Raw genomic sequence first — 27,085 nt, forward strand, 5'->3', positions numbered from 1 at the left:
AACTGCTGCCTAATATCAGCGAGAGAGGTATCATCCCCATGTATGTTCTTATCAGCCTTAGTTGTTGGTAGATCATAGGTAAGTAATTTAAAAAGAATAGGAGCTAGAACAGATCCTTGCAGGAGTCCATCACAGAGATGCCTAACTTTGTCTCCAGCTTGCTAGATCAAGGTCCAATTCTTTATCATTTCCATGAAGAACTGCACAAACTTGGCTGTCAGCCCCACATGCCAGACAGTATCATATGCAGCTGACAAATCTCATCAGGATAGCACCAACTTTTTTGTCCTTTTTGAAGGCAGCTTCAGTGTCTTGTGTTAGACAAGCGACTTGGTCTTGAGTATATTGTCTTGAAGACCATTGTCCCGGAGGTCTCAATGCATGAATCAGTGTGGCCAGGTCTGGGTCTGATAGGATGGATAGAATCTTCTAGCCAGTTGCAGGTGGAAATGGGTATCCAGGAGCATCGAGGAATTTCAAAAGGATCTATGGCTGCTGACCAATTTAGTAATCTGAGGGAGATGTCCTTGATAGTGAGGAATATTACAGAGGAGGCAAGTTCTCTGAAGTGCCTACCTCCTCCTGCTAGCATCACTCAGTCTTGCCTGGATTTAAATGGCTCCTCACCCAGGTGCTGAATTTGGGTAGGCATAAAGAAAGCTGGGAGATGGCGCTGTTTGCCTTTGAGCGAAGGGAGATCTAGAACAGGGTTGTGTCTGTGTATTGTTGATGCTGCAGCCCATCTTGTCTCATCAGCTTTCCCAGTGGCTTTGTACAAATGTTGAATAATATCTGGGGAGCACTAAGCCTTGCAGCACACTGCAGGTGAAGTCTTTGGAAGTTGGGGGACCAGCTATCTATAATAACCCTCTGAAATATTCCAGGGCATTTTTGTTCATTCCCTCAGCATCTTGGAGGCAGGACAGGAGCATCTGGTGATCAATAGTATTAAGTGCTGCAAAGAGGTCCAGCAGGTGTCCTATGGATGTTTTTCCCTTGTCTCTGGGCCGGAGGAAGTCATTCAACAGAGCAACAAGTACCGTCTCTCTATTGTGCTCTGGCCTGAAGCCTGACTGAGGGGGATCTAGGACATTGACAGCTGACAGGTGGCATGAGAGGCAATTTTTTGGTAACTTCTCAACCAACTTGCTTAGAAAAGGGAGATTAGGGAGAGGATAGGCTCATGCTAACACAGTTTAGAATCTTATTTTTCTGGTCAGGACAGACCAGGCAAAACTGTGCTTGTAAGCAATATTGTGTCTAACCCCAGTCCATAACATGGCTTCAGAATGATTGTATGTGGTCTACAATCACCAGAAGAAAGTAGAGTTTAAGCTGTGTATAAAACTGGTCTGCTAACATGACTTTAATTGACAGTAAGGGCTTAGATCTCCATAAAGCCATAGATAAATTGGGAGACACCCAGATGGGAGACTAACCAAGCATAGTGCAATCAAAAATATACTGGAATCCAAGTCTATAGATTCAGCAGTTATAGGTTAAACTGCTGATACTTTGGCAACCTATCTTGTTTTGTTATATCAGGATGGTGACGCGGGGTCTGATCTTGCTAAGCAGTGAATGGCCTCAACTCCACTGACTTCAGTGTGAGTTTATAGCATTGAATATCTCACAGCATCACTCCCAAAGTTTGCTGCAATAAATCTAATGTGACTGATACCTAAAGCTACAATTTTGGCAAGGAATTTTTTTTAGTAAATTTTGTAGCAGAGATGCAGGGAAAAAATAAGTAACAGAAAGGTCACCAGTAGTTTTTGCTACATCAACGTACACAATAATATAGTGGGGCAGGGGGCTGAAAGGTGAGGCCCTGGGAGTGAGGGTGAAGAGCGAGCCCACCCTGCACTCACCCCAGAGCAGTGGCTCCTGTCCCATGGAGTTGGGCCCAGCTCCCTGATGTGGGCGTTGCAACCTGGTGCTTGGGGACACAGCACCTCTCAGGTTTGCCCATCTGTCCCCTGTAGATGGAGACAGAGGGGCAGATGGGTCAAACCTGAGGGATGCTAACCAAATACATTTTTACTGCCATTTCAAAGATTTCACAAACTCTACTCAAATTAATCATTTATGTGACCTTGTGACAAAATTATAGCCCTACTGATACCTAACACATGGTGCAGCTCTTCTTCCTGCCACCCACCACTCCAGATTCTGGTTGTACGGATAATACATGTCTCTCAAACCTACAGATCGTCCCAGCCTGTGTTGCAGTCCACTTTTGGGGACTGCTGACTGTGTGAGGAGTGAGAATTCCTATTTGTTCTCTGCATAGTGGACTCCCTCAAGAAAGTGAGAGCTGTCTGAGTGAGAAACTAGCTAGCCAAGCTTCAAATGGAAACCAGCTAGGCATCCCTACACTTTCACAGCAATGTCCCGTTTCAGAGCTTTGTTCTCAGCGTGGTGAGCTCTCCTTGCCCTCTTTGTTCATTTAAAAAAAAAGAAGGAAGAGTGGGGGATGTTCAAATCAAAATCTGTAAAGGTTAATTTTCTATTTCCCAAAGCAATGGCAATGATTTACTGTGAAACATTCAGAGCAGGGTAAATGATTGACGTTCATGTTAGTTGATAATTATTGCTGGGAACCTTTCCCTACCGCTCCTTGAGCCTAACAGAAGAACTTGCCAAACCTCTGCCTCGGATTCAAAGGAGGGTGGGGAGAAGAGTGAAAACTATTCTTGTGTCTTCCTCCGTCTTGCTCCACCTCAGATTAAAAGCTAAATAACTATATTTAGTTTTTACATGATGTAAAATTCCTGAACGTGTCTGCTTATAACAAACATACATACATTTGTAAATCTCAGTACAGAAGATAAAACAGTGTTTAAAACATCTGCACATATTTGCATACTTTGAATAGTATACACAGAAATTTTATATAGATATGTGTGTGTGTGTGTGTGTAATGCATACACACACAAATATAAAATACTCACACAGTTGATAAATACAATGCCTTTCCTACATCAGATGTAATTTAGCAACAGTAATGACTTTGGAATGATGATGGTGTTATAACTCAATTAAAATGTTTTTAACAAAACTGCCTCAAGTGGGCTGCAAACAGCTGCAGACCACCCACTCCGATCTCCAACAATTGCTGCAATAAATATAGCCCTGTCATGTATGTTTTCTCTTTCATGAATGATAAAACACAAAAAAAGGCTTTATTTTTGTTCCTTTTGTGTCCTTTTCTCCCTCAGACGATCCATGTCGCCATTGTTTGTGCTGGATACAACGCCAGTCGGGATGTTGTCACGCTTGTCAAATCGGTCTTATTTCACAGGTAAAAGTGGCTTTCTCTTCTTGTATGTTGTGTGTCTGAGTCCAACAAAATAAGCATTTGCTCTTTCTAAACTCTCCCTTGGGGGAGATCAGCTCTCCTTTCCATGCTACAGCAAGTAATCCTGTTTGTTTGGAAGTAAGAGAGGTTGGGATTTACATCTACCCCCCACTGTGCCAGGAGTAGTTTACAACTCCCCCTTCATGCAGACTTCTGTAGTGGGCTCATGGATCAGTGGTCCAGTCAGTTACACCCAATTCCTTATGGGAGCATAGGGACTGTATCTCTATCTGTACTATAAAATGCCTAGCACACTTGAGTGATGTAAAATAATAATATAATACTCATTAGGCCTAGGTCTAATAGTTTATGGCACAGGTGTAGATAGGAATTTGAGATTTATATACAAACATGGCGATTATGTTGCCACAGCCTACAGTTTACACCATATTTTTCCAAAGTAGACCTATTACCGTACACAATATACTCACCAAGGGCTAGATTGTGCACTCCTGTGTCTTCAGTGAGTGTATGGTGTTCACAATCTGGCCTTAGCATATCAAGTACAGTTAGAGCTAGTAGAGTGTGACTGTGTTTGAGACTGAAGAAGAAATGTCCAGTTGGCAAAAGAAATGGCACTCCTAGAATATTGGCATTGTGCGCAAGAGTGTATACTCATCTTATGTCCATTGGTCCTGTTGGTGAGGGGCAACAAAAAGATGTGTCTACACTCAGAGTGGAGTGTAGAGTACGGACGCTGCATGCCCCAGCTAGCCAGGGTATAAATAGTAATGTAGATGGGGAGGCTTAGACGAATAGAGTGCCCTACAAGCTTGAACCTCCCCAGGGTCTATACCCTGCGTGACTCTCCACATGCCCAAGCTGTGCCTCCCACGTCTACACTGCTATTTTTAGCAGTGTAGTGTCCTGCTTCCTCCCCCCAGCCAGAGCCTTTCCTCCCCGTGATGAAAGTCTTTCCCCACTGCCTCTCCACTGCCTGAGCCTTTCACTGTGGTGTATTGCTACACATCACAGTATCGAGTGTGAATGCAGCTTGCCTTTCGCTGCAGAGTATAGCTACGCCTGTAATGCCTGTACTCTACAAACCTCTGTAAGTGTATATGTAGTGACATGTTTTCCTGTCGGGGAGAGGGTGGAAAGGGGGAGAGAGATGATCAACCTAAAGCAGACTAGGTAGGTTATCAAAATGTGCTAAGAGCATGAATGCTTTGCCCTTACTCATGGTGAATGTTACCTTGCACCAGGAGTGGTCCCATTGAAGCCAGTAGGCATGATTCTTGCCTTGCCGCTTGTGTAGTCCCTTATTATGTGTAAAGAGAGTGTAAACACTCCTAAATCAGAAGTGTGGTGTACTTAATACAGCTGTAAATGACTGCAGAAAGTGCAAGGCAGTAGAGGATCAGGTCCAGTGCGACCATTTGTGGAATACTCAATGTGAACAAGGGTATCAAAATGTGACCCTAAGAGTATGTCTACACTGCAGTTGGGGGTATGATTGCAGCACATGTAGAAATACTTGAGTCAGCTTTGGTCTAGATAGATTAAACGATAGATCATGGGCACCGGCTGCTCAAGTATATACCCAAGGTCCCAGGTAGGGAGAGCTAGCCCCTGTAGCTCTCTGAGCTTCTGAAACTTCACTGTCCTTATTGCCTGAGCTAGATTTGATTTAGCTAGATCACAGCTAGCTCGGGTATGTCTATATGTGCTGCAGTGACACCTCCCGATTACAATTTAGACGTTCCCTTACTGTGATAGCAGTCTAAGAATCCCGGGCTTATCTATACACATAATTGAACTGGTTTAACTTAGGGTGTGAAGTTAAATTTAAACTGGTTAAAAATGCTGTATTGACACTATTTCACTTTAAGTCAAGCTTATTTCAGTTTAACTTAAATTGATTAGGAACAGGTTTAAGCTAACCTATTAAACTGAAATATGTGTGTCTACACAGGGGTTTGCAACAGCTTAACTATTATCTATTATTTATTTTAAGGAGTACTGCGTAAAGGGATCTGGGGGTCATAGTGGACCACAAGCTAAGTATGAGTCAACAGTTTAATGCTGTTGCAAAAAAAAAGCGACCATTATTCTGGGATGTATTAGCAGGAGTGTTGTAAGCAAGACACAAGAAGTAATTCTTCCACTCTACTCTGCGCTGATTAGGCCTCAGTTGGAGTATTGTGTCCAGTTCTGTGTGCCACATTTGAAGAAGGATGTGGACAAATCGGAGAGAGTCCAGAGAAGAGCAACAAAAATGATTAAAGGTCTAGAAAATACGACCTATGAGGGAAGATTGAAAAAAATTGCTTTTGTTTAGTTTGGAAAAGAGAAGACTTGGGGAGGGGGGGAGAGAGAGAGACCTGATAACAGTTTTAAAGTACATAAAAGGTTGTTACAAGAAGGAGGGAGAAAAATTGTTTTTCTTAATCTCTGAGGATAGGACAAGAAGCAATGGGCTTAAATTGCAGCAAGGGAGGTTTAGGTTGGACATTAGGAATTGCCTAGGGGGGTTGTGGAATCTCCATCATTGGCGGTTTTTAAAAGCAGGTTAGACAAACACCTGTCAGGAATGGTCTACTTCTGTGAGTTCACGGGACTGGACTAGATGACCTCTCGAGGTCCCTTCCAGTCCTATGATTCTATGATTAAAAACTGCCTGTTCCCCAAGCTTTTGGAGAGACCATAAAGAGGAAAGAATGACCCCATTCTCATATTGTTTGTTTGTTTTGTTTGTTTGTTTGTTTTGCACTGACATATACGGGAACTTTGGAAATTAACTGACACTTGTATAAATAGCTTGGTTGTTTGATTTTACAGACGATGAGGAGCGAGGGATTTACTGTTTCCTCCCTTAGTTCTCTATTTCTAGGATCACTGGAAAGTAAAAGAAAATTATCATTTATAGGTACATTTATAGCAGCAGGAAAATGTATCACACATTGAAATTGTTGCAGAAAGAAACGCCAGTAAAAACAGCTTGACAAGTTTAAGAAGATGTGTGAGATGCAAAGAATGACAGAGATCTTGAACTCTCAAATTAACTCCTTTGCAGCTAAGTGTTCTCCATGGGATATAGTTATTACTGTACATAAGTTTTAATTACCATCCAGTATTGACTTGTAACTCCTACTTAGAAATTAGATGTCACCCATATTATTTAATCTAGAAATAGGGTGGGGTTTTTTGTCTGTCTATCCTGGTTAGTTTAGTTACCATCAATTCCCATTCTCATAGCTTTCATGTTATAATTTATGGCCCCGATTCTTCAGACACTTATGCATGTGCTCAACTTTGAGCATGTGAACAGTTTCAATAAAGTAAGTGGGGCTACTTAACTTAGAGATAAGTACATGTGTGTTTGCATAATTGTTCATGGTGTGTTTGACATGTCTTTGTATGAGATATGAGGTGCACATAGCTTGTGAAAGATCTAGTAAAGAACTACTTTTAACAGTGCTCTAGGTAGTAAAAGAATATTTATGGGAATAAGATTTGCAACACTGGACAATTTGTTTGTGTTTCTAAGGCAGGCCACAACTTTACAATATTAGACATATAGGGTAAAATTTCAAAAGCACCCAAGTCCCATTTTCAAAAGTGACCTGGCACTTAGGAGCCTAAGTCTTATTGAAAGTCAGTAGGAACTAGGCTGATAAGTCACTTTTGAAAATGGGACTTAGGTGCTTTAGAAACATTTTTCTCACCATCTTACGCATTAAAAATGTCTGATGGACTGGGTTAGTGCCTTCACCTTGGGAAAACTATGTTTAAATTTGGCTTAGATCTAGGATGACCATCCCATTTTGGCTGGGACAGTCCCTTTTTTTAAGCTCTGTCCTGGCCGTCCTGACTTTTTTGGCAAAAGTGGGCATTTGTCCCATTTGCTCTTGCCAAGTGATAATCAGTTGGCAAAAGCAAATGGGACAAATGCCCAGTTTTGCCAATAAAGGGGGGGTGAGACCCCTAATGGGCATGGAGGAACGTGCGGGGGTGTGTGTGCAGCAACGCCAGCTCCATCTGGGAGGAAGGGCTCAGGAAAGTGGCTCGGGTCAGGCTGGCCCCGCATGGGCAGGCAGCAGGGGGGCTCGGGCCTCCCTGCACATGGGGAGGAGAGGGGGGCCTTGGGCTGGCCCCACATGGGTGGGTGGCAGGGGGGGTTGGGCCGGCCCCTGGGATGTCCTGTTTGGGAAAATATGGTCACTCTACTTAGATCACAAGTGAAATGAGTTGGATGGTCTCAACCAAGTCCCTACTGGAAATTTATCCATATCACAAAGCATCCATATAGTCTGGCGTAATTAGCAATTCAGATGATCACAGCTGGAGAGCAGGAACACTGCAGGCCAGGATTGAGGGCTGACTGCAAGCTTCCCCTATGCAGCACAGTCAATGCTTGTTTTCGTAGCCTGCAAACTATGAGCTACTCCAGTTCTGCTGAGTTGCCCCTGAGAAAAGTGTGTCAATTACATCAAACTGTGCTAAAAGCTGTTGTGATTTTGTGGCGTGAACGAATGTTTTCTGATTCAGTTCCTTTTTACAGTGGAATGAGGTACAGTTTTGAACCTAGGTATTCCTATAAGGAAGACATCCGCTAATGCCACTGTACCATCTACCTCCTTCTCTTCCCACTCCCTGGTGCTTGAATACAAAAATAGTTTCCAAACTGCTTGGATAAGTAGCTTCGCTTGTGTCCCATGATCTGTATGGTATGTCTGGAATCACAAACTTGCTGTTTCAATAGCTGGCAGAGAAAGACCCACAGAGAGCTAACATGCTCAATATGCAAGATTTTCTGCATGTTCAAGCAGGGGAGAGCGGATAGCATGCTCCATCTTTAGAAGCTCCTGTTGTCTACATTCTTAATGACCCAGCACGCCTGCTGTCTTTTGTCTTTCTTTAGTGCACTCCAGCTCAAAGGTAGGGATATAATAAATATGTTAATGCACAGGAGGGAGGATGATTAGACTGACATGACATCCTTTTCTCAGAAAATTGCCACAGACTGTATAAGGCAGTCTAGGGACCTCTTTTGTATTAAAATACACAGTGACACTCTAGCTGAAGCATCCTTTAATTACTAAATTACAATGAAACTCCGATAAAAGCATGTGTGACATCCGCATGAATGCCAGACAAACTCATTGCAATCAGTGCTCTTACAACAAACACCAAATGAAATACATCAGGAGAAGAGGGGACAACAAGAGGGTTGCCTGGAAGAGGCCAAGCTCTCAGACAACAGGATGTGTTCCAGGGGTGTTCTAGGGCAAGGCTGAGGTGCATTGGCAGAGCTGTCTGAGAGAAGCTGCACAGTGTTTGCCCACATTATAAACATCCCGCTTTCTTGCAATCTACTCCTTCAGTTACATGGCACAATCCTTCAGTTTTTCTTTGTTGCTGGCAGTGTTAAATCTTGCGCCTGCTAGATCATGTCTGCCTAAACATCGGTGATCAGAAGAATCTAAAAAGGTCTTTGACAACATGCTTGGATGCATGTACATTTCACCCTTTTACAAATATATTTGAGAGTGAACATAGTGATCATAAAAGTGAAGCACTAACAACATTAGTTTAAAGGCAGGTATAGAGCAAGCAAGCCTCCATCCCACCTTTCATGCACATACAGCTCCTTCAATGCAACTCATCTGTGACTTGCAACGCCTGCTGCTAGTCAGATCCCACCCACTCACAAAAGAATGTTGACCATGCTGAGTTGTTTTGTGCACAAATGAGAATAGAAGGAGACATCTCCAAACCAATTTTCACTTGAGGCCTCCCAAGTCAGACTTTGAAACTACAGCTGACATGAAATTGTACTCACACTCTCTGAACCAACCACTTATGTCCCTGCCATTCAACCCGCATAATGCACCACGGAGACCTGTATGAACATTTCTCCAGATTAGTAGCTCCTGCTAACCATAAAGTCCTTTCTTTCCAATCAAGCTAATCTTTAAAACGTATGCCCGTTTCCAAGGCTAGGTCTACATTGGGGGGACGTGGGGGGTCCTAAGATACGCAACTTCAGCTACGCAAATAACGTAGCTGAAGTCGACATATCTTAGGTCGATTTACCTGGCCGTGAGGATGGCGGCGAGTCGACCGCTGCCGCTCCCCCGTCGACTCCGCTTCCACTTCTCGCTGCGGTGGAGTTTCAGAATCGACAGCAGAGCGATCAGGGATCGATTTTATTGCGTCTACATTAGACGCGATAAATCGATCCCTGATAGATCGATCACTACCCGCCGATCCGGCGGGTAGTGTAGATGTACCCCAAGACAGCATTGTTTACATGCAGAGGACAATGTAATGAACCTTGGCTTAAGTTTAAACTAATTTTCAGCTGAAAATATCCAATGTTTCTTTTTACCTCCGCCTGAACCCCCAAAAAGTTACTCCAGCTGTGACCTGACCAAGGAGTGCTGCTAAGGCATGGGTCTCTGCATAGGTAGCCCTGGCCTCAGTTGATATTTAGGGGGACAGATCAACTGCTTGCTTGTTCAGCAAGATGAGAAAGGGAGCCTTGCAGACCTTCCTGTCCCCTCTCTGTGCAGGTTTTAGAATTTGGCTCCTAATAAAAGGGGTTGTTTCTATGCAGGGTGGATCTGCGTGTCATGACTTGTGTGTTTCCACTAGCTAAAAATCAAGCTAAAGCTGTTACCCTGCATCTCATCTAGAAAAAAAAGGTTAAATTTAGGAAACGTGGAATTAGCATGCTAGCTGAACCAGACCTAAACTGGACCACTTTTACTAAACAAGACAAACCCTTTTGGGAGATGCTGTACTGCTAACCTTATGCCAGTCACGCTTCTGAGTACGACGGACTCAGCCAGCAGCATGCATTAATTTTAAAAAAGTAAATAGATGTCCCAGCTTATTCATGGTGAGGATTATTTATAATGTTACTATCTTTCTACCCACTGGCCGGAGTCAAATGAGTGCTGTTTTCTTTTTAAATAATCGTTCAAGGATAGACAGTCCCTATGGTTTCTAGAGCAGCAGGAAATGTGCAGAACACTAAAGCCATCACTAAATGGGGGAAGGGACGGGGAGAGAAAGTGAAAAGTAACTGCTCATTGGGCAAAATGATCACTTCAATATAAATATTTTACATTTACAGTAAATAATATTAAAAATAAAAAAGACAAGGATCAATGCAATAATAACCTAGTTTACATGAAAATATTTTAAAGTTTTAATAAAGATTTTAATGTTCACAAATCCACAAATTTAAATTCTGCAGATGTGATGTATTATAAGGAATCTTCATCCATGGATAGCTTAAGGCCTCTCTAGTCCTATTTTATTCAGGTTCTTATACCTCCCTCATCATTGTAGTGTCTGAGCATCTTCCAATAGGTCATTAAGTGATACGATTAAAATGTCGTTTATTCTTGCTCTCAGCCAGGCCCCCGTGTGGGGGTGGGGACGGGGGCAATTGTGTGTGTAGGGTAGGATTTTAATTTTGTTTTGTTTTGTGAAATGTACATGCTGCTGTGTGTGTGTTAGTGAAGGCAGGTTGAAGAAGTGTGCCTTGCACTTGGATCAGAAGATGGTGAGGTTTGTGATGGTCCTGACTTCTGGGGGAGTTCAGACCAGAGACTTGGACCAGCCCCCAAGAAAGCTGTCTCCTGAATCTGACACAAGAATGAGGGACAGACTCTTTAATTAACATTTTATTATTTATTTTGCATCTGGTGGTGCCTAAAGGCCCCAACCAGATGCCATTGTGCCATGTGCTGTAGAAACATAGAGTAGAAGACAGTCCCTGCTCTGATGAGTTTGCATTTTAAAAGACAAGACAGACATACAAAAATAACAAAATAACTTGCCAAGAGCACATTACTTTGTAATTAGAGTACAATTTCCCCCAGTTTTTCCATACACATAACTGTCCCACCCCCAACTTCCACTCTTTCCAGCTACCACTTAAACCTCTTCACCGTCCTTGCCCACCGTGAGTGCCCTCCCCCATCAGCCTCATTTTGACAGATGGATGCCCCCCCCACACACACATACACAAACATCCCTCCAAACGACACACTGCCAAAAGTATGTGAAGGCCAGCTCTCAGCTGATTCCTCTTCCCACTGAGTGAGGTGAAACCCTCTCTTTCAGATTTGTATACTTTTTGCCCAAAGTTTCTCCTTATTGGAAAAAGACCAGTCTCAGTGTTGGAATAGATTTCATTGATTCCAAAAGGTACATAAAAACATGGTCCGAGAATAATGAAATTTTACTTTTTGTGGAGTTGTTCAAAATTCTTACAGCTAGTAGATCAATAACACTGGCAAATAATAATGGGGGAAGAAGACAGCTCTGCCTCATGCCTTCTGGTAATGAGAAGGATTCTGTGTTCAAACCATTGACTCTTACAATAGAGTTTGGTCACAAACGCTCCACAGAAACCCATAGCCTATAGACCTTGAAAAGGTCCAGCCACCACATCTGATCAAAGACTCTGTCCCCAAGTAATGCCCGTACAATGGCCTTAGAGTTCCAGAAGGAGTTCAGAGTGAGTCGGGATGCTGCTTTCTCCCACAAATGTCTATGTGCGCACAACACAACCCCCCACATCCAGTAGTTTAATGCCACTGTTGGGGAAAAAAATAATGACTAGATTCAAAGGTGGATGGAATGACCTCAAGCAATGTTTTGTTAGATTTGAGTTGGTTATTACTTATTAAATCTGGCTCAATTATTATCTGTTAGATACAGTTCAGTTGATATGTTCTTAAGGGATTCTTGGTGGGATTTGGTCATTGCTATGAACTATTTACAGTTTCGCCTAGTCTCTAAGGCCCCTATATACAAAGGATCTTAGGTGTCTAAGTCTTATTTATAGGTAGTACTGCAATACACACAGCTCCTGCTTGGCTTGGCTGCTGAATCCAGTAGGTGCCTAAACTCACCTGGCGCCTATGGTATTGCAATAAAAGTTCCCTAGTTGCCTATCTTTCTGCTTCTGGGCATGCTTCACTGTGGGCATCAGGATGCCTGTCTTCTGCCTAATCCCCAGAGCAATCCACAAAGCCGGGGAAGTTGTTCCTGTGATTTTCCTAGGTGCCTAAAAGTGAGGCATTGGAATACCTAAGTCTATTTGTAGATCTGGGCCTAATTGATTACATAATTAAATCACCTCCCTGAAGACATGCCTTGGCTAGTATACCGTTCAGTTGTATCTGTCAGCAGGTCACTGGGATCTGTATTAGGAACATAATTGTTAAGCCCCTATTTTGCCTCTGACACATACCTTCCTTCCAGCTGAATCTTCACTGTGATCTAACATCTTGAAAGAGGTTTTTGAGTAGGACAGCTACTCCTTTTTTCCCAGGAGGAGCTAAACTAAAGAAAATGTAACCTAGCTACTTTTATTTAAGTTTGATATACATTGGGTCATTTGAATGAGTTTGAAATGCCTCCAAACATATGAATTTCTTTATATAAAAATTATGTTTTTCCTTTTTGTTGCTTTATTTCATCTATTAGTATTTGGTGTAATTTTATTTTATTAGCTCATGGTTTAAAGTAAAGGGAAACTTTTTGTTTGTTTGTTTTCCTCAGTTTTATTCCTTTCCCAGTCCAATTTGAGTTATATGAATCAATGGCCCTGTAAGGCTACAAAACAAAAGCAACTGGGAGATATCTGCAAAAACTACATTAGATGTCCAAAGTGAGATCGATCTCAACTACTGCAGGACAGAAGGGCCTATGGAATTTTCACTCTTACCAAGACACCTTGACATATTGTTTTGTCTGTTCCCAGATTTACTGCTTTTGTACTATGTTTCCTCTGGACTTTTCTCTGCCAGTGAAATACTTTTCTTAATCTCTGTTGTTCTCAGATTTTCTTGGCAAACTATCTGTTTTCTCTTACTGGGGAATTTAGATGACCCATGGTGTCATCCTCTCCTCTCGTGCTGGTTTAGTGAAGCAGATCTAGACATATTACTGTTGCCACATTGGTTTGCTAATAGGATACTCAGCAGCTGGCAAATGGCTGAATTCCTTCTCCAGTCTCTCCCTGCCCCAGGGCATGCTAAAGGCTAAAACACTCTCAATTCCTCTACACTGGGGGCCACTATAGTTTAATTTGTTTGATGTTGTTGAATTCAGATTGGGTGAGGTTAGAGCTCTGAAATTATCCCACCATCTTGTTGTACAGCCACTTGTTATACTGCTAATTGTACTCTTTATACCTCTTTCTCAAATGGGTGACATGATCCACATCTCCACTGAATGACTCCATTGACTTCAGAGAGTGTTGGCTCGGACCCCACATGCAGAAAGCGTGTGTCTGAGGCACTGCAAAACTGTTGCTGACACCTAATGTCACTATGATTGTCTTTTTCTGCTGGAACACGTGCTGCCATTTTATATCCTGTTCATTGTATACATTTTCACAGTCTTTTGATTGACTGTGTTCATTGAGGAAAAACTGAATGATCTTCCTTAGAGCAGAAAGGGAATGACAATAAAAAACTGGACAGATTGTTCTCTGGGGCAGAGAATAGGGAAAGAGAAGACACTTGACCTTTTCGGTGAAACCAAAGCAAAGTATAATGGACCATCTTAGATGTGCATGGGCCCAAACATACATAGGTTCCCCAAATTCTTATTCACATTGCAGATTTTAGTAGCAACCATTACCTTCCCCAGCATCTGAAATTAAATGTTCCTCCATTGTGGATGAAAAATGTCCTTTGACAAGTGCACCCATTTACTTTTATAAATTCCACATAAATGAGACTCCATTATGCCTCCCAGGGGATCAAAAGAAGGTTGTGCTGATGCTAAGGGCTAAATGAACCATCTGTCTTCTTAGTGGCTTTCACACATTCCCATCCCTCTTTGCTGATGGCGAAGTTGCCAGCCTATGGATAAATATGCAGTACCCCTTCTTACTACAAATCATTGCTAAATTCCAATGACAGGTCTCCATACTCCTACCACGGAAGTTGAATAAAGATCAGGCTGTTGCTCTCCCTCCCCCAAAGAGGGAAGCAAAGAGAGGTGATTTAACCATAGTGTTTGTAATGTCACAGCTCCTATTGCAGTGAAAGCGTTTGGTAAGCTTTATCAAACCTTTAACTCAGGTTGGCTCTGATTCATCGCTCATCCTGGTTGGATGCATTTGATTAAGCCTTGTTTATATGAATCCTAGTGTGAATCCGAGTTGGACATATTTTTAAACAAAATTTTCTCTTTGTGTCTGGTTTCCTCCAACCCTTCCTTCTTTATGGGGGTAGGGGCACGAGGGGGTTTACAATACCCAGTCAATCAATTTTTTGAGACCTTTCATTGTTAGTAGCTGAGAGGCATTGGCATGGGACAGCTAGCGCCAGGTTCTCCTAGCATTGATGACTAGGCCGTACCTCGGCTTGGCAGGATTCAGTTTCAATTGATAAAGGTCAGTCAATGTCGATGTCAGTGGACACATTGCAATCAATGAAAAAAAAATCAGTCTGTTGTCGGCTCACCTTGTGCCTGCAGGGATTGGGTGTCACCAGCTCTGTGGCAGCATAGCGGCCCTCTTTAGCCCCACTGTCACGGATCTGCTCTCTCACTCACCAGATGGGGGTGTTGACCAGGACCCCCTCTTACTTCTGTGACAGTGGGCTTGTAGAGGGCTCTCTGCATGACTGTGGGGCCACTGACACATGATCCCCGCAGGCGCAAGGTGTGTGTAGAAGAGGTGGCTGCGGTGCTGGTAGGGCAGAGTAGAGAGCCCTAGCCAGAACTACGAGAAGAAGGAGTGCGAGCCCTTGAAAGGAGCCATTCAGAAGCCAGGTGGCTTTCCCCGCAGTTGGAGGCCGCAGACACTCTGAAGAAACTTGCATTAAATTAAAATTGATAAAAATGGGGGGGAAGTGTTGAAAATAAAAATTGATTTTTTTCCATTGAAACTTAAAAAAAAAAAAAAGAATTCTGCCAAGCGTTACTGGACGTGTTCTGAATCAGTGGTGTGTGAAGGTGCAATGGGACTGGAAGACCACCATGTTTGTTTGGGGTTTTTTTGGGGGGGGGGGGAGGGGTTGAACCTCTCATCTCCCTGCTTCCCCGGGGGCAAGTATTGTCATCACACAGAGAGACCACCAGGGTAACCCAGAAGAGTAAATGCAATCACCTTGTCAGTTCAGGTCCCCAAAAGGGGACTGTTTTCTTTTAGAAGATCGAATTGGATTTTTTAGGTTAGATCTTCAGCTGGTGTAAATTAGCATCGCTCCATTGAAGTAAATAGAACCACACCGATGCACATTCTGCTGAAAAGCTGATCCTGTGTTTCTGTGATTATTAATTAATACATGTGGATTGTGGTAGCACCTAGGAGCCTCAGCCCTGGACCTGGACTTGGACTCCGTTGTGCTAGGTGTTGTATGTTGTCATGCTACAGTAGAGTTGGGTAAAGTTTTGTAGATTTTGGTGTCCTTTGCTTATAATTGGAGCTTGGTTCAAAGGTTTCTATATCTCCTTCTCTCCCTTTTTATACCAGGCGAAACCCTCTTCACTTCCACCTCATTGCAGATGCTATTGCCAAACAGATCCTGGCGACTCTCTTCCAGACCTGGATGGTCCCTGCTGTGCGCATAGACTTCTATGATGCAGATGAGCTCAAGGTAAAGAAAAACAAAACAAACTCAAACTGTTTTATTTTTTTTTATTTCTACTTGATTTGTCTGGTTTTGAGGTAACATTCTGATTGGCTGACAAGAATTCCAGCTTGTGTGTTTGAGAACTCAGAACTAACCAGAACTCTCTGTGTTGCCCAAAGTATTACAACTAGCACACTGTGTGATTAGTGCCACATCTAGTCCAGGAGCCTTAAAATTCTACCTGCCTTGCAGAAGATTTCTTGTCCATCAAGATGAATTACATTGAATAAAATTTCTTCCCTGTAAAAGCAACACAGCTTTCTTGCAGAACAGATGGAATATTAAGCCTCTCGTACTGTAAGCACTCAGCCTCCTAGCACTCCTGAGGCATGTGTATTAGTAAGGCCTTGTCTACACTCCGGGGGGGGGGGGAGATCGATCTAATTTACGCAACTTCAGCTACATGAATAAAGTCGCTGAAGTCAACATACTTAGATCTACTTACTGCGGGGTCCACGCTACGCTATGTTGACAGGAGACACTCTCCCGTCGACTTCCCTTGCGCTTCTCGTTCAGGTGGAGTACAGGAGTCGACAAGAGAGCAATCTGCAGTTGATTTAGCGGGTCTTCACTAGACCCGCTAAATCGAACACCAATGCATCGATCACCGCGCATTGATCCCCCGGTAAGTGTAGACAAGGCCTTCAGCTATGATTTTGGCATGGAGGTCACAGTGTTCATGGTAATCGTGAATTTTAATAATGTTTGAGACCTCCCACAGCAGCAACAGCTCCTGTGGGTCTGGCTCTCCGCTCCAGGTGTTGCGACCTGGTCCATGTGGTCACAGCACAACGTAGGTTTGACATGTCTGCCCCTCCTTAGATGGAGATGGAAGGGTGCACGGGCCAAACTTGATCGGTGTTGCAACCTACCACCCAAAGTCACAACACCCAGAATGAGGAGCCAGGCTCAGCCCTGTGGGACACTGTTACAGGGTGAATGCAGAGTGGGTTTGTTCCTCCTCCTCCCCCACCTCACCTTGGGATGTAACCTTTCAATGACTGAGATTTTTCCCTGTATCTCTGCCATGAAATTGACTAAAAACATGCACGACAAAAGTCATAGTAATAGTCTGAGACATCCAGTGCTTAATTTGTGCCAGGGCTGAACCCCAGCACCTCTAGGCTTGGCAGTCTATAGCCCTGGCACCTCTGGGCTTGCCTCATCAGTTATGAAAGTAAAAAATGTGTTTGAGTTCCAGCACCTAATTGCTTGGGCCCCGGCACCTATTTCATTACAAATTAAGCAGTGGAGACACCATAACAGCACACATTCTGAGGTGTATTGATAATTTTTTAGAAATAATTTGCTGCTTTGTCTGGACTGCCTTTCAAAAGGAATAATTATGAGGAAGGCTCTGTCATTGTAAAAAAATTAATAAAATCACTTATTCCAAACATAAAGTAATCATCTTTCCATAGCAGAATTACAGAGTTTTAATTAGATCACAGAGGTTCAACATTGAGTTTCAGGGCTGCATGTTTTTCAGCTGTGCAGGTAGATCTCGCTATTCAAAATTTAGGATTTGGAGATGGTGGCAGTAATTTGTATAGCATATCAATCTACTCGTTGCTAAACTTGATCAAGACTCTGTAGAAAGGGAAAAACAAATTTTAGCAAATTGCTGAACTAATTAAGGTAAAATCAAAGCACTCCACTTGCTAGGATCTTGAGAACAAAATGTTGTGGAAAGAGATGGTAAACGTGAAAGATGATCCTTGAGCAAAACTTTGTTCATTGCTGTTTTCATTATTTTAATATCTTTTCCACATGAAGCAACAGGCAGATATCAACTTAGGTAGCTAGATACCTTCTTTAGTGCTGTGAACATTCATTGCAGAAAAGGATGTTGTGGTTTGTATGTAGGTATATTATATGTCCCCGATAGTAGATGGTAGGGCATAAACAGTACTTGTTCAGCGTCTCAATTGGGCAAGATTGATCTGCTAGTCCTTTCCTCATTATCCTTTGGGTCTGTTCTGAGCTAGTTAGATTCATAGATTCATAGACTCTAGGACTCAGGGAGCCTAGGCACAGAGTATGAAATAATAATACTCAACATGGGTGAATGTGACAGCACAGAACCAGACCCCGTGACTGCAAAGAGTCATTGATATCAGTGGAGTTTTAAGGGGTGGGTACAACCCATGGCACGTATAATGCTGAATCATATCCAGATTCTCCTGCAAGTTTCAGCCAAGTTTGCAGTAGGATGTACCAGCATGTTTCTGAGGAAGAGCGGGTTGAAACTAAGAATATTCTATGGAACAGAAATTCCAAAACGTTTTTGTTTCAGAAAAATCAAAACATTTCCGTTTGATTTTTTCCTACATGAAATGGAGTAGTCAGATGCTTCCCAGCACTAGAAGACTCCTTGGGCTGCCCCTCAAAGTTAGGGGGTTCCCCTGCAAAAAGCAGGGAGCCTGAAAGCCCTGAGAGTCCTGGCTCTAGAGCAGGGAGTAAGGAAGCCCTGAGAGCACCATCCTGAGCTTAGGCTTCCAGGTACCCTGCTGCCGAGCAAGGAGCCTAGATTGTGAACCCCCAGCTAGCGCCGGGCTGCCAGGCTTACTCTGAGGGAGTCAGCATGGCAGTGCTGACTGGAAGCTGTGTGCCCTGGCACTGTGAGCTCCCCAGCAGCCCGCCAGGTTTCCGATGGAACCCTGCCTTGCGTTTCCACAGAAGTTTGTTGAAACCGAAACATTTCTGCAGAACATTTGGTTTCAACAAATTGGCCTTTTCTGGAGGGGGCAATAAAAGGCTACTCTGATGTTTCTGAGGTAATCTCAGTAGTGAATTTGGCATGACTTGTTTGAGTTTGTTTTTCACCGTACTTGTGGGAACCTTATTACCTTGGTCAGTATTAGGAAAGCATATGCGGGTTGTGGAATAATTTGCTACCAGTTGTACCATTATCAGAAATGGCATATGCACGATAGAGTGTGTATTATGTTTGCTTTTAATGACCCTCTACTGTTCCATTGAAGTCATTCAGTTCCTATGTGAGTCCCAATTGCTGAAGTTTTACAGCCAGCTTTAAGATGCTGTTAAGTATCTTTTTTATATTTTTCCTTTTATTCGCTGTGTTTTGTAGCACCATGTTAGCAGCTCAGAAATGAAATTTTTCTGTCTTTGCCCTTTCTCCATTTGGTAAACAGGGACATACACACCCATTATTCCTAATAGAGCAGGAGTTAGGAGTTTTTGTTTACTTCATCCATGATGCTTCCACAAGCCTTTTCACAAAGTCCTGAGAATAGTCTTTGATTCTTGACTGCTTCTGCTGAGCCAACAGAAGGGGATTGTTTTGCCTAGGTCCTATATAAATAGTGTCTTTTGAGATGAATTTCTCAGCAGTGCAATGTTGTTTTCAAACAGCTGTTTAGGATTCAGAGAACACTCCCTACCAGATTATATACTTTAAAAAAGTAGAATTTGGGACTTAGAACATTTGGCAGATTCTAAAATGTATATTATTTTCCTTAGAGTTACAGCAAGTAGTGTCCCAGAGGAAGGGAGTGAAACTCAGGCTGTTGACTAGATGACATCTCTGTTAAGGTTTTAGAGAAGCTTGCAGGCCTATGCTGCAAGAAGAAGGGGATAAAAAAAGAAAGCAAAGACCACTGATTATCCAGATTTTCTACTCCCAACAATCCCACAAATCTGGTTTCATCCTGCTACTGTGAATACTTCAAACACTCCTTTTTAAATCTGGAGCGCAGCGATTTGACTTTGTAATGTGGCACAGCTGTGTATATGGTTCTCTATTATACATCTATTCCTCCTTCCCCTGAGCCTTTTCCTTTTAAGGGATGATAAAGAAAAAGCAAAACAAAACAGAGATCTCAGACCCATGAAAATAGAATCTGTGTAAGAGAAACTCTATGGAAATGGATGCCTACCACTAGCCTTACATTATTTTAGATCTGGATTTATTTCTGTCCCATGCTAATCTGGAGTTGTTTGTTACAAATTTTTAACGTTAGACACCCTTAATCAGGAAATTCAGGTTATGAAAAATGTTTATGGTTAATACATTCCTATCATGTTAAACTTCCTGTACTGTTTTCCTTCCTTTGTCTTTCATTGCTACAGATTGGGTTTAAGCAAACTAGTTTTTGAAGGCCATGTCTCTTCCCAGCAAACTAGTTGGGAGGGAATCTGTGTCCACTAAAAAATGGATGGTAATTCAAAATCTGTAGCACAACAGAGCCTTTGTTATGCTCCCAGAAGATCTATTCATACATACTCAGTAGCCTAAGTGCTACTTCCTCTGTCGTCCCAATTTCTTTGTGGTACAAACCAGTCCATGCAAAATAATAAATTAAAAATTCAAATGTTTTCCATCATGATTTAGACCCTGAATTTTGGTAAAAAAACTAACATAAAAGCACATTGAATGTGGGTCTTGAGATTTCTTCTGTTCAATACAAGACTTGCAATGAAACAAGGGGGAATCCAGCAAGACAGACCAGAAATGACTGGACTGTCAGTCGCATGGATCGCTTTTGCTGCTGCTGGAGAAGACTTCCAGAAATACCCATGTGCCTACAATCCTGTTGCTAGAAGTGGGTGAGTGCACTACGAGCAGCTTTCCCTGTAATCTTGTCTCTGGAAGGGGAGCAGACCACCAGAAAAGCAAGACAAACTGCTACAACAGAGCTTTGTGTCATGGAACCTTGTTTTTTTTAAACGTTATGAGTCAATTTGAGATGTTGAGTGCAGCATTTCCCCACAGAGTTCTGCCAGTATACCCCAGTGCTGACCTGCAACAACCCCTAATACTCCTGCCTGGGGCCTGTCCTGAGCAAAGACTGCTAACTGTGCTGTGTTGTGATATAGAGTTTTTGGGCTATTCACAGAAGTGAATTAAGAGACTCCCAAACTAATTGTCACCAGTGTTCCAAGTCAGAATTTGAACCACAGTTTCAAAAGTAAAGGCTTGTGCCCAGCCCAATATGCCAATTAATGTTCCCTACTGGCACCTGCTTGAGATCTTTTGTTCGTTTTTGTACCTTACCACTGTAGAAATTGTGAGCACCCTTTGGGGCTCCTTCTGTTATGGAACCAAAGGGAAATCAGTGCCCCCATTGCACCCTCACTGGTAAGCTACTCTTGCCATTCTCCTTTCTTTCATGCATAGACTGAGTAAATAATGAATCAAGCTTCCCCATCACCACCACGTGTGCACTACACACACATGTGCACCATACTCTTTTCTGACAGTTCAACAGCATAGACTCCTCTTTGGTATTCCATACTTCATTTTTGCCGTTATGGTACCAAGATAAGCAGCATCTCAAGCCAAGAACTTTACCGGGGGATGAGAAAAGACAAATGACTGCACATGAGATTTTTCCAGAAAAAATAATCCAGTTTTATGAAAAGGATCCAAACCCACATGCTGTAAAAGAGAAAGTGCTCAGAAATGACTGCTACATATGTGGTGCTTTCCAGTATTGCAACTGCATTCTACGGGAGCTTATTGCTTCTGAATCAGGGATCTGCTGTATTGAACACATTTTTTTCTCAAATGTAAGTATTATAGTAGATCCCTGTTCTTGGATTTATTCTCCTAGTGCACGACTCAGAGGGAACGCCTGTAATATAGTTTGAAATGTGGAGCTCTTCAGTGAATAGTGTGTACCTCCTATAACTGCTGATAAGAGATAAAGGTCAGCTCTTTTTCAGCCATCAGTTCTTTTCTTGCCACTAATGGGTGAGGAGCTGGAAAGAGAAATATGAGCTATGCTTTCTGGATCATGTAGACTGTTACGTGTCTAAGGGATACCTCCCTGTCACATTAGTGATAGTGGGATGGCATTTCACAGTTCAAGGTATTTCTTTTGGGGACTGATACCAGGGATAGCTCAGTGGTTTGAGCATTGGCCTACTAAACCCAGGGTTGTGAGTTCAATCCTTGAGGGGGCCACTTAGGGATCTGGGGCAAAATCAGTATTTGCTCCTGCTAGTGAAGGCAGGGGGCTGGACTCAATGACCTTGTGGGGTCCCTTCCAGTTCTATGAGATGGGTATATCTCCATATATTTATTTAGTGGATTTACAAAGAACTGGAGTGAATATATTGCCATGTCCACCTGATAGGCTGAGCTAAGATGGCAGACTGGAAGGAATCCAAGTAAAAGCCTAAACCACTACCAGGGTCCTGAAGTTTTTAGAAAGCATCCTAAAGTGCTTGGTCCTAGCTTGTTTCTGACGAACAACTGCAATATATAGAAGCACTGCAGGCATGGATGTTTCCTTTTCCCTTCAAGAGTCCAAGATACCTTGCCTTGTACGGAGAGGATAATAAAGAGACAGACTGTATCAGGAAGGACCATGCTACGAGCATTCAGTCACATGATGAAATGCTGCTAATTTTACCCATGACCTACCTGCCTCCTAATGAGACACCTTCCCAGAGCATTTAGGGTCTCAGTGGTTACAAGCCGCAACATATCTCTGACAGTGCATGTGTGTGTGATGGATCAAATTCAGTCTTTCCACATCTTCAATATCTATGTCAGTGTGGGTTACAGACAGTCCTCCTAACTTTGGGTTTGTGTACTTGCTTTAGTGCTGAAGTTCATGAGAAGTCTATTACTTAAGGGCCACCCCACAAATATAGTCTTTGCCATGATAACAAAGCTTTCTTTTGAGCCTCTTGATATCAGGGAGCTTGAGTTCCTAAGGTGAAGTTATATTACTAGTGGCAGTGACATCAGTTTTCACAGTAAACAGGCTTCAAACTCAAGTGGTTGTTCCATCTACAGTAAGTGTCACGAGGACAAGATAGTGCATAGGACTCACTCCTCCAAAGCTGGTGATGAAATTTCAACATAGTGTATTATAATTTGTTGTTAATCTTCTCACGTGCTTGTGCCTTTTCTCATGCAACTGTTTTCCACAACTGAATGGACCCCTTAGCTTCTGTCTAGAGAAGGTAAAAGCCATTAGAATATCTATCCAGTTTTATTGTTTTAACTGACTCTTTAAGAACTATATCATGATGTCTATCTGACTGCATTTCTCCTTTGTTATTCCTTAGGTAAGGATAAAATACAATACTACGCTAAGGTACATGTATTCAGAGTCATGCCAATGATCCTAGCCAGCCCCAGATCAGTTACTATCCAGGATATTTGCAGGCAGATACTTGGAGTTTTCCTTTAAATGCGCTATCAAAACATCACTCCTGGGACTTTGTTGCAATCTGAAGTTATATTTGTCCTGCCATTATTACACAATCTGGGCCTGATCCTCAACTGCTGTGAATTGTCGTCGTTAGGATCCAGCTTGTTGTTTCTTGGTTTGGCGGAGCTCTACTCTCTCACCCCCATTATGTATTTATTTTATTCAGAATGTTTCTCTAGTTAGTTCTGTATTGTTTGTGAGAGATCTTGTCTCTTTCTATTGAAAACAAAAAAATAATACATTTCTGTACCATTACATTCAGTGCCTCTTTGGGTTATTGTTGGTGTTGCTTGCTCATAACTATAATAAGTTTTATTCATTATTAGTGTGTTTTTTCCCCAGACTGCATTCCTGGAGCTTTTAGTTTCCAAGAATGAGCATCTATTATCATAGTTACTGTTGGAAAAAAATAAAAATCTTTCCTGTAATTCTTGAGCTCTTAAAGAAGTAGTTTCAATGTAATAGATTCCCCACTCACCTGTCTTCTATCCCTGCAGGGATCGGAATGATTTATTTTTCTGCTAATACTTCGCTTTTGCTAAAAATAAAAGAACTGGTGGTTCCTAACGGGATAAGTCGTTTATTCCTCACCAGCAGGCAAGTGTGTGCCACCTGCTGTTGAGACTGTTACTGATACTGAATTTTGAGCTTTTGAAGTCCCTCTAGTCATGTTCTGGGAGCAAAAACCTAAAAGTAAAGAGGCGGGGGTGGGTAGAAATCTGTGATAATTACCTTCTGAATACAAAAATTACAGATAAAGACAGATTATCTATTTGATCACTCCATCAGAGTTATCGTGGTGTCATCAATCTGCCATTAGCTCCATATGAGCACCTTCTCCCTTAGAGCAGTTTCTTCTGCACCTCTTACCAGTTGCATCCCACTAGATTCTGTCCTATATGAGACACACATTAGAGTCTCCCATCTTAAAAGGGAAAAAATACATGCTCACTATTATTTTAGATGGTCACTTCTATGACAGGCATCTCTTGGCTAACACCACTAATTTCAGGTAAGGCTATTTTACCCACTTCTAACACCCTAATATAGGCTCATGAGACTTTTGCCCAAAAATCTACTAAAGCAGAAGCTCCCACTTCAACTATAATGTTGATACATGACTGATTGATTGTATTCTTGACCTTGCATAATAAATAATGTGCAATTATAGAGGAAAGCATATTTTGCTTTATTCTGGTCAGTGGACCCTGGTGACATACCTGTTTATATCTTGACATCATGCAAAATATAAATTGGATGGCTCCACACTGTGACCTCAAGAATTGCTTGGAAGCTTGCCAGAACCTCTGATGGCTGCAGCTAATGAGCATGTATTTGCGTACTTAAAAACCTTAAACAGCCTACAATTATAATATTTTCATGGATTTGAATTCTCCCTGATGGATTAATACAAACTGCTTGTTTTCGTTCACTATCAGTTATCGTATGCAGTTGAGCAATTGAGCTGTCTTTTCTTTGCATGGAGATGAAGGGAGAGGACAGCCGTGGATTGTGTTTGATGCCTGGACAAACTTGAGCCAGCTCTGTCTTACCTCCAGCTTTTGGTGAGATGCTCAGGTTTTCTGGCCTTTTACCTAACCCTTCTCCCATGTCTCTGCTTTTCCTGGTTGACTGCCAGAAAAAAAGGTGGTTTGCACCCTTTATCTCCAGCCTGCTTTGGGAGTCATAGAATCATAGAAGATTAGGGTTGGAAGAGATCTCAAGAGGTCATCTAGTCCAACCCCCTGTTCAAAGCAGGTCCACCCCAACTTAATCATCCCAGCCAGGGCTTTGTCAAGCCGGGCCTTAAAAACCTCCGAGGATGGACATTCCACCACCTCCCTAGCTAACCCATTCCAGTGCTTCATCACCCTCCTAGTGAAATAGTTTTTCCTAATATCCAATCTAGACCTCCCCCACTGCAACTTGAGACCATTGCTCCTTGTTCTGTCATCTGCCACCACTGAGAACAGCCGAGCTCCATCCTCTTTGGAACCCCCCTTCAGATAGTTGCAGGCTGCTATAAAATCCCCCCCTCACTCTTCTCTTCTGCAGGCTAAATAAGCCAAGTTCCCTCAGCGTCTCCTCATAAGTCATGTGCCACAGCCCCGTAATCATTTTCGCTGCCCTCCGCTGGACTCTCTCCAATTTGTCCACATTCTTTCTGTAGTGGGCGGACCAAAACTGGACACAATACTCCAGATGTGGCCTCACCAGTGCCAAATAGAGGGGAATAATCACTTCCCTTGATCTGCTGGCAGTGCTCCTACTAATGCAGCCCAATATGCCATTAGCCTTCCTGGCAACAAGGGCACACTGTTGATTCATATCCAGCTTCTTTTCCACTGTAATTCCCAGGTCCTTTTCTGCAGAACTGCCGCTTAGCAGTCGGTCACCAGCCTGTAGCAGTGCATGGTATTCTTCCTTCCTAAGTGCAGGACTCTGCACTTGTCCTTGTTGAATCTCATCAGATTTCTTTTAGCCCAATCCTCTAATTTGTCTAGGTCACTCTGGATCCTATCTCTACCCTCCAGCGTATCTACCTCTTCCCCCAACTTAGTGTCATCCACAAACTTGCTGAGGGTGCAGTCCATCCGATCATCCAGATCATTAATGAAGATGTTGAACAAAACCGGCCCCAGGACCGACCTCTGGGCACTTCGCTTGATACCGGCTGCCAACTAGACATCGAGCCGTTGATCACTACCTGTTGAGCCCAACGATCTAGCCAGCTTTCTATCCACCTTATACTCCATTCATCCAATCCATCCTTCTTTAACTTGCTGGCAAGAATATTGTAGGAGACCATATCAAAAGCTTTGCTAAAATCAAAGTATATCACGTCCACCGCTTTCCCTGTATCCATAGAGCCAGTTATCTCATCATAGAAGGCAATCAGATTGGTCAGGCATGACTTTCCCTTGATGAATCCATGTTGACTGTTCCTGATCATCTTCCTCTTCTCCAAGTGCTTCAAAATGGATTCCTTGAGGACCTGCTTCATGATTTTTCCGGGGACTGAGGTAAGGCTGACCGGTCTGTAATTCCTTGGATTCTCCTTCTTCCCTTTTTTAAAGATGGGCACTACATTAGCCTTTTTCCATTCGTCCGGGACATCCCCCGATTGCCACGAGTTTTCAAAGATAATAGCCAATGGCTCTTCAATCACATCAGCCAACTCCCTCAGCACCCTTGGGTGCATTGCATCGGGCTCCATGGACTTGTGCATGTCCAGCTTTTCTAAATAGTCCTTAACCTGTTCTTTCACCACTGAGGGCTGCTCACCTCCCCCCCTTCCTGTGCTGCCCAGTGTAGCAGTCTGGGAGCTGACCTTATCTGTGAAGATCAAGGCAAAAAAAGCATTGAGTACTTCAGCTTGTTCCATATCATCTGTCACTAGGTTGCCTCCCCCATTCAGTAAGGGTCCCACACTTTCCCTGACCACCTTCTTGTTGCTAACATAACTATAGAAAGTCTTCTTGTTACCCTTCACATCCCTTACTAGCTGCAACTCCAATTGTGCTTTGGCCTTCCTGATTACATCCCTGCATGCTCGAGCAATATTTTTATACTCCTCCCTAGTCATCTGTTCAAATTTCCACTTCTTGTAAGCTTCCTTTTTGTGTTTAAGCTCACTGAAGGTTTTTCTGTTAAGCCAAGCTGGTTGCCTGCCATATTCGCTATTCTTTCTGAACATCGGGATGGTTTGTTCTTGTGCTCTCAATAAGGCTTCTTTAAAATACAACTGCATGCTCAGATATTTCTGGACAACGAGGAGAGGGAGGTTGGCAAATCACACTGCTCTCTCCGGCCTCTCGGGACACTCTCTACAACTCCTTCCTCCTCCTTCTCCACCCTACTGTCTCAACATGTTGGGACTGAGCGGTCAGGAAGTGTTAGTGCAGCAACAAATAAAG

At 42.8% G+C, this 27,085-nt stretch overlaps 1 protein-coding gene across 1 annotated transcript in view; it reads left to right on the forward strand.

Moving 5' to 3' along the window:
• The window catches only part of LARGE1 (LARGE xylosyl- and glucuronyltransferase 1), a 377,994-nt gene that overhangs the window by 195,090 nt on the left and 155,819 nt on the right, over nucleotides 1-27,085 (forward strand). Inside the window, exons 4-5 of the mRNA XM_054032553.1 lie at nucleotides 3,222-3,304; nucleotides 15,819-15,942. Coding sequence (XP_053888528.1) covers nucleotides 3,222-3,304; nucleotides 15,819-15,942 — 207 coding nt within the window. The remainder of the gene's footprint in view (nucleotides 1-3,221; nucleotides 3,305-15,818; nucleotides 15,943-27,085) is intronic.

The sequence above is a fragment of the Malaclemys terrapin genome, chromosome 1 (genome assembly GCF_027887155.1).
Source record: "Malaclemys terrapin pileata isolate rMalTer1 chromosome 1, rMalTer1.hap1, whole genome shotgun sequence".
Taxonomy (NCBI): Eukaryota; Metazoa; Chordata; order Testudines; family Emydidae; genus Malaclemys; species Malaclemys terrapin.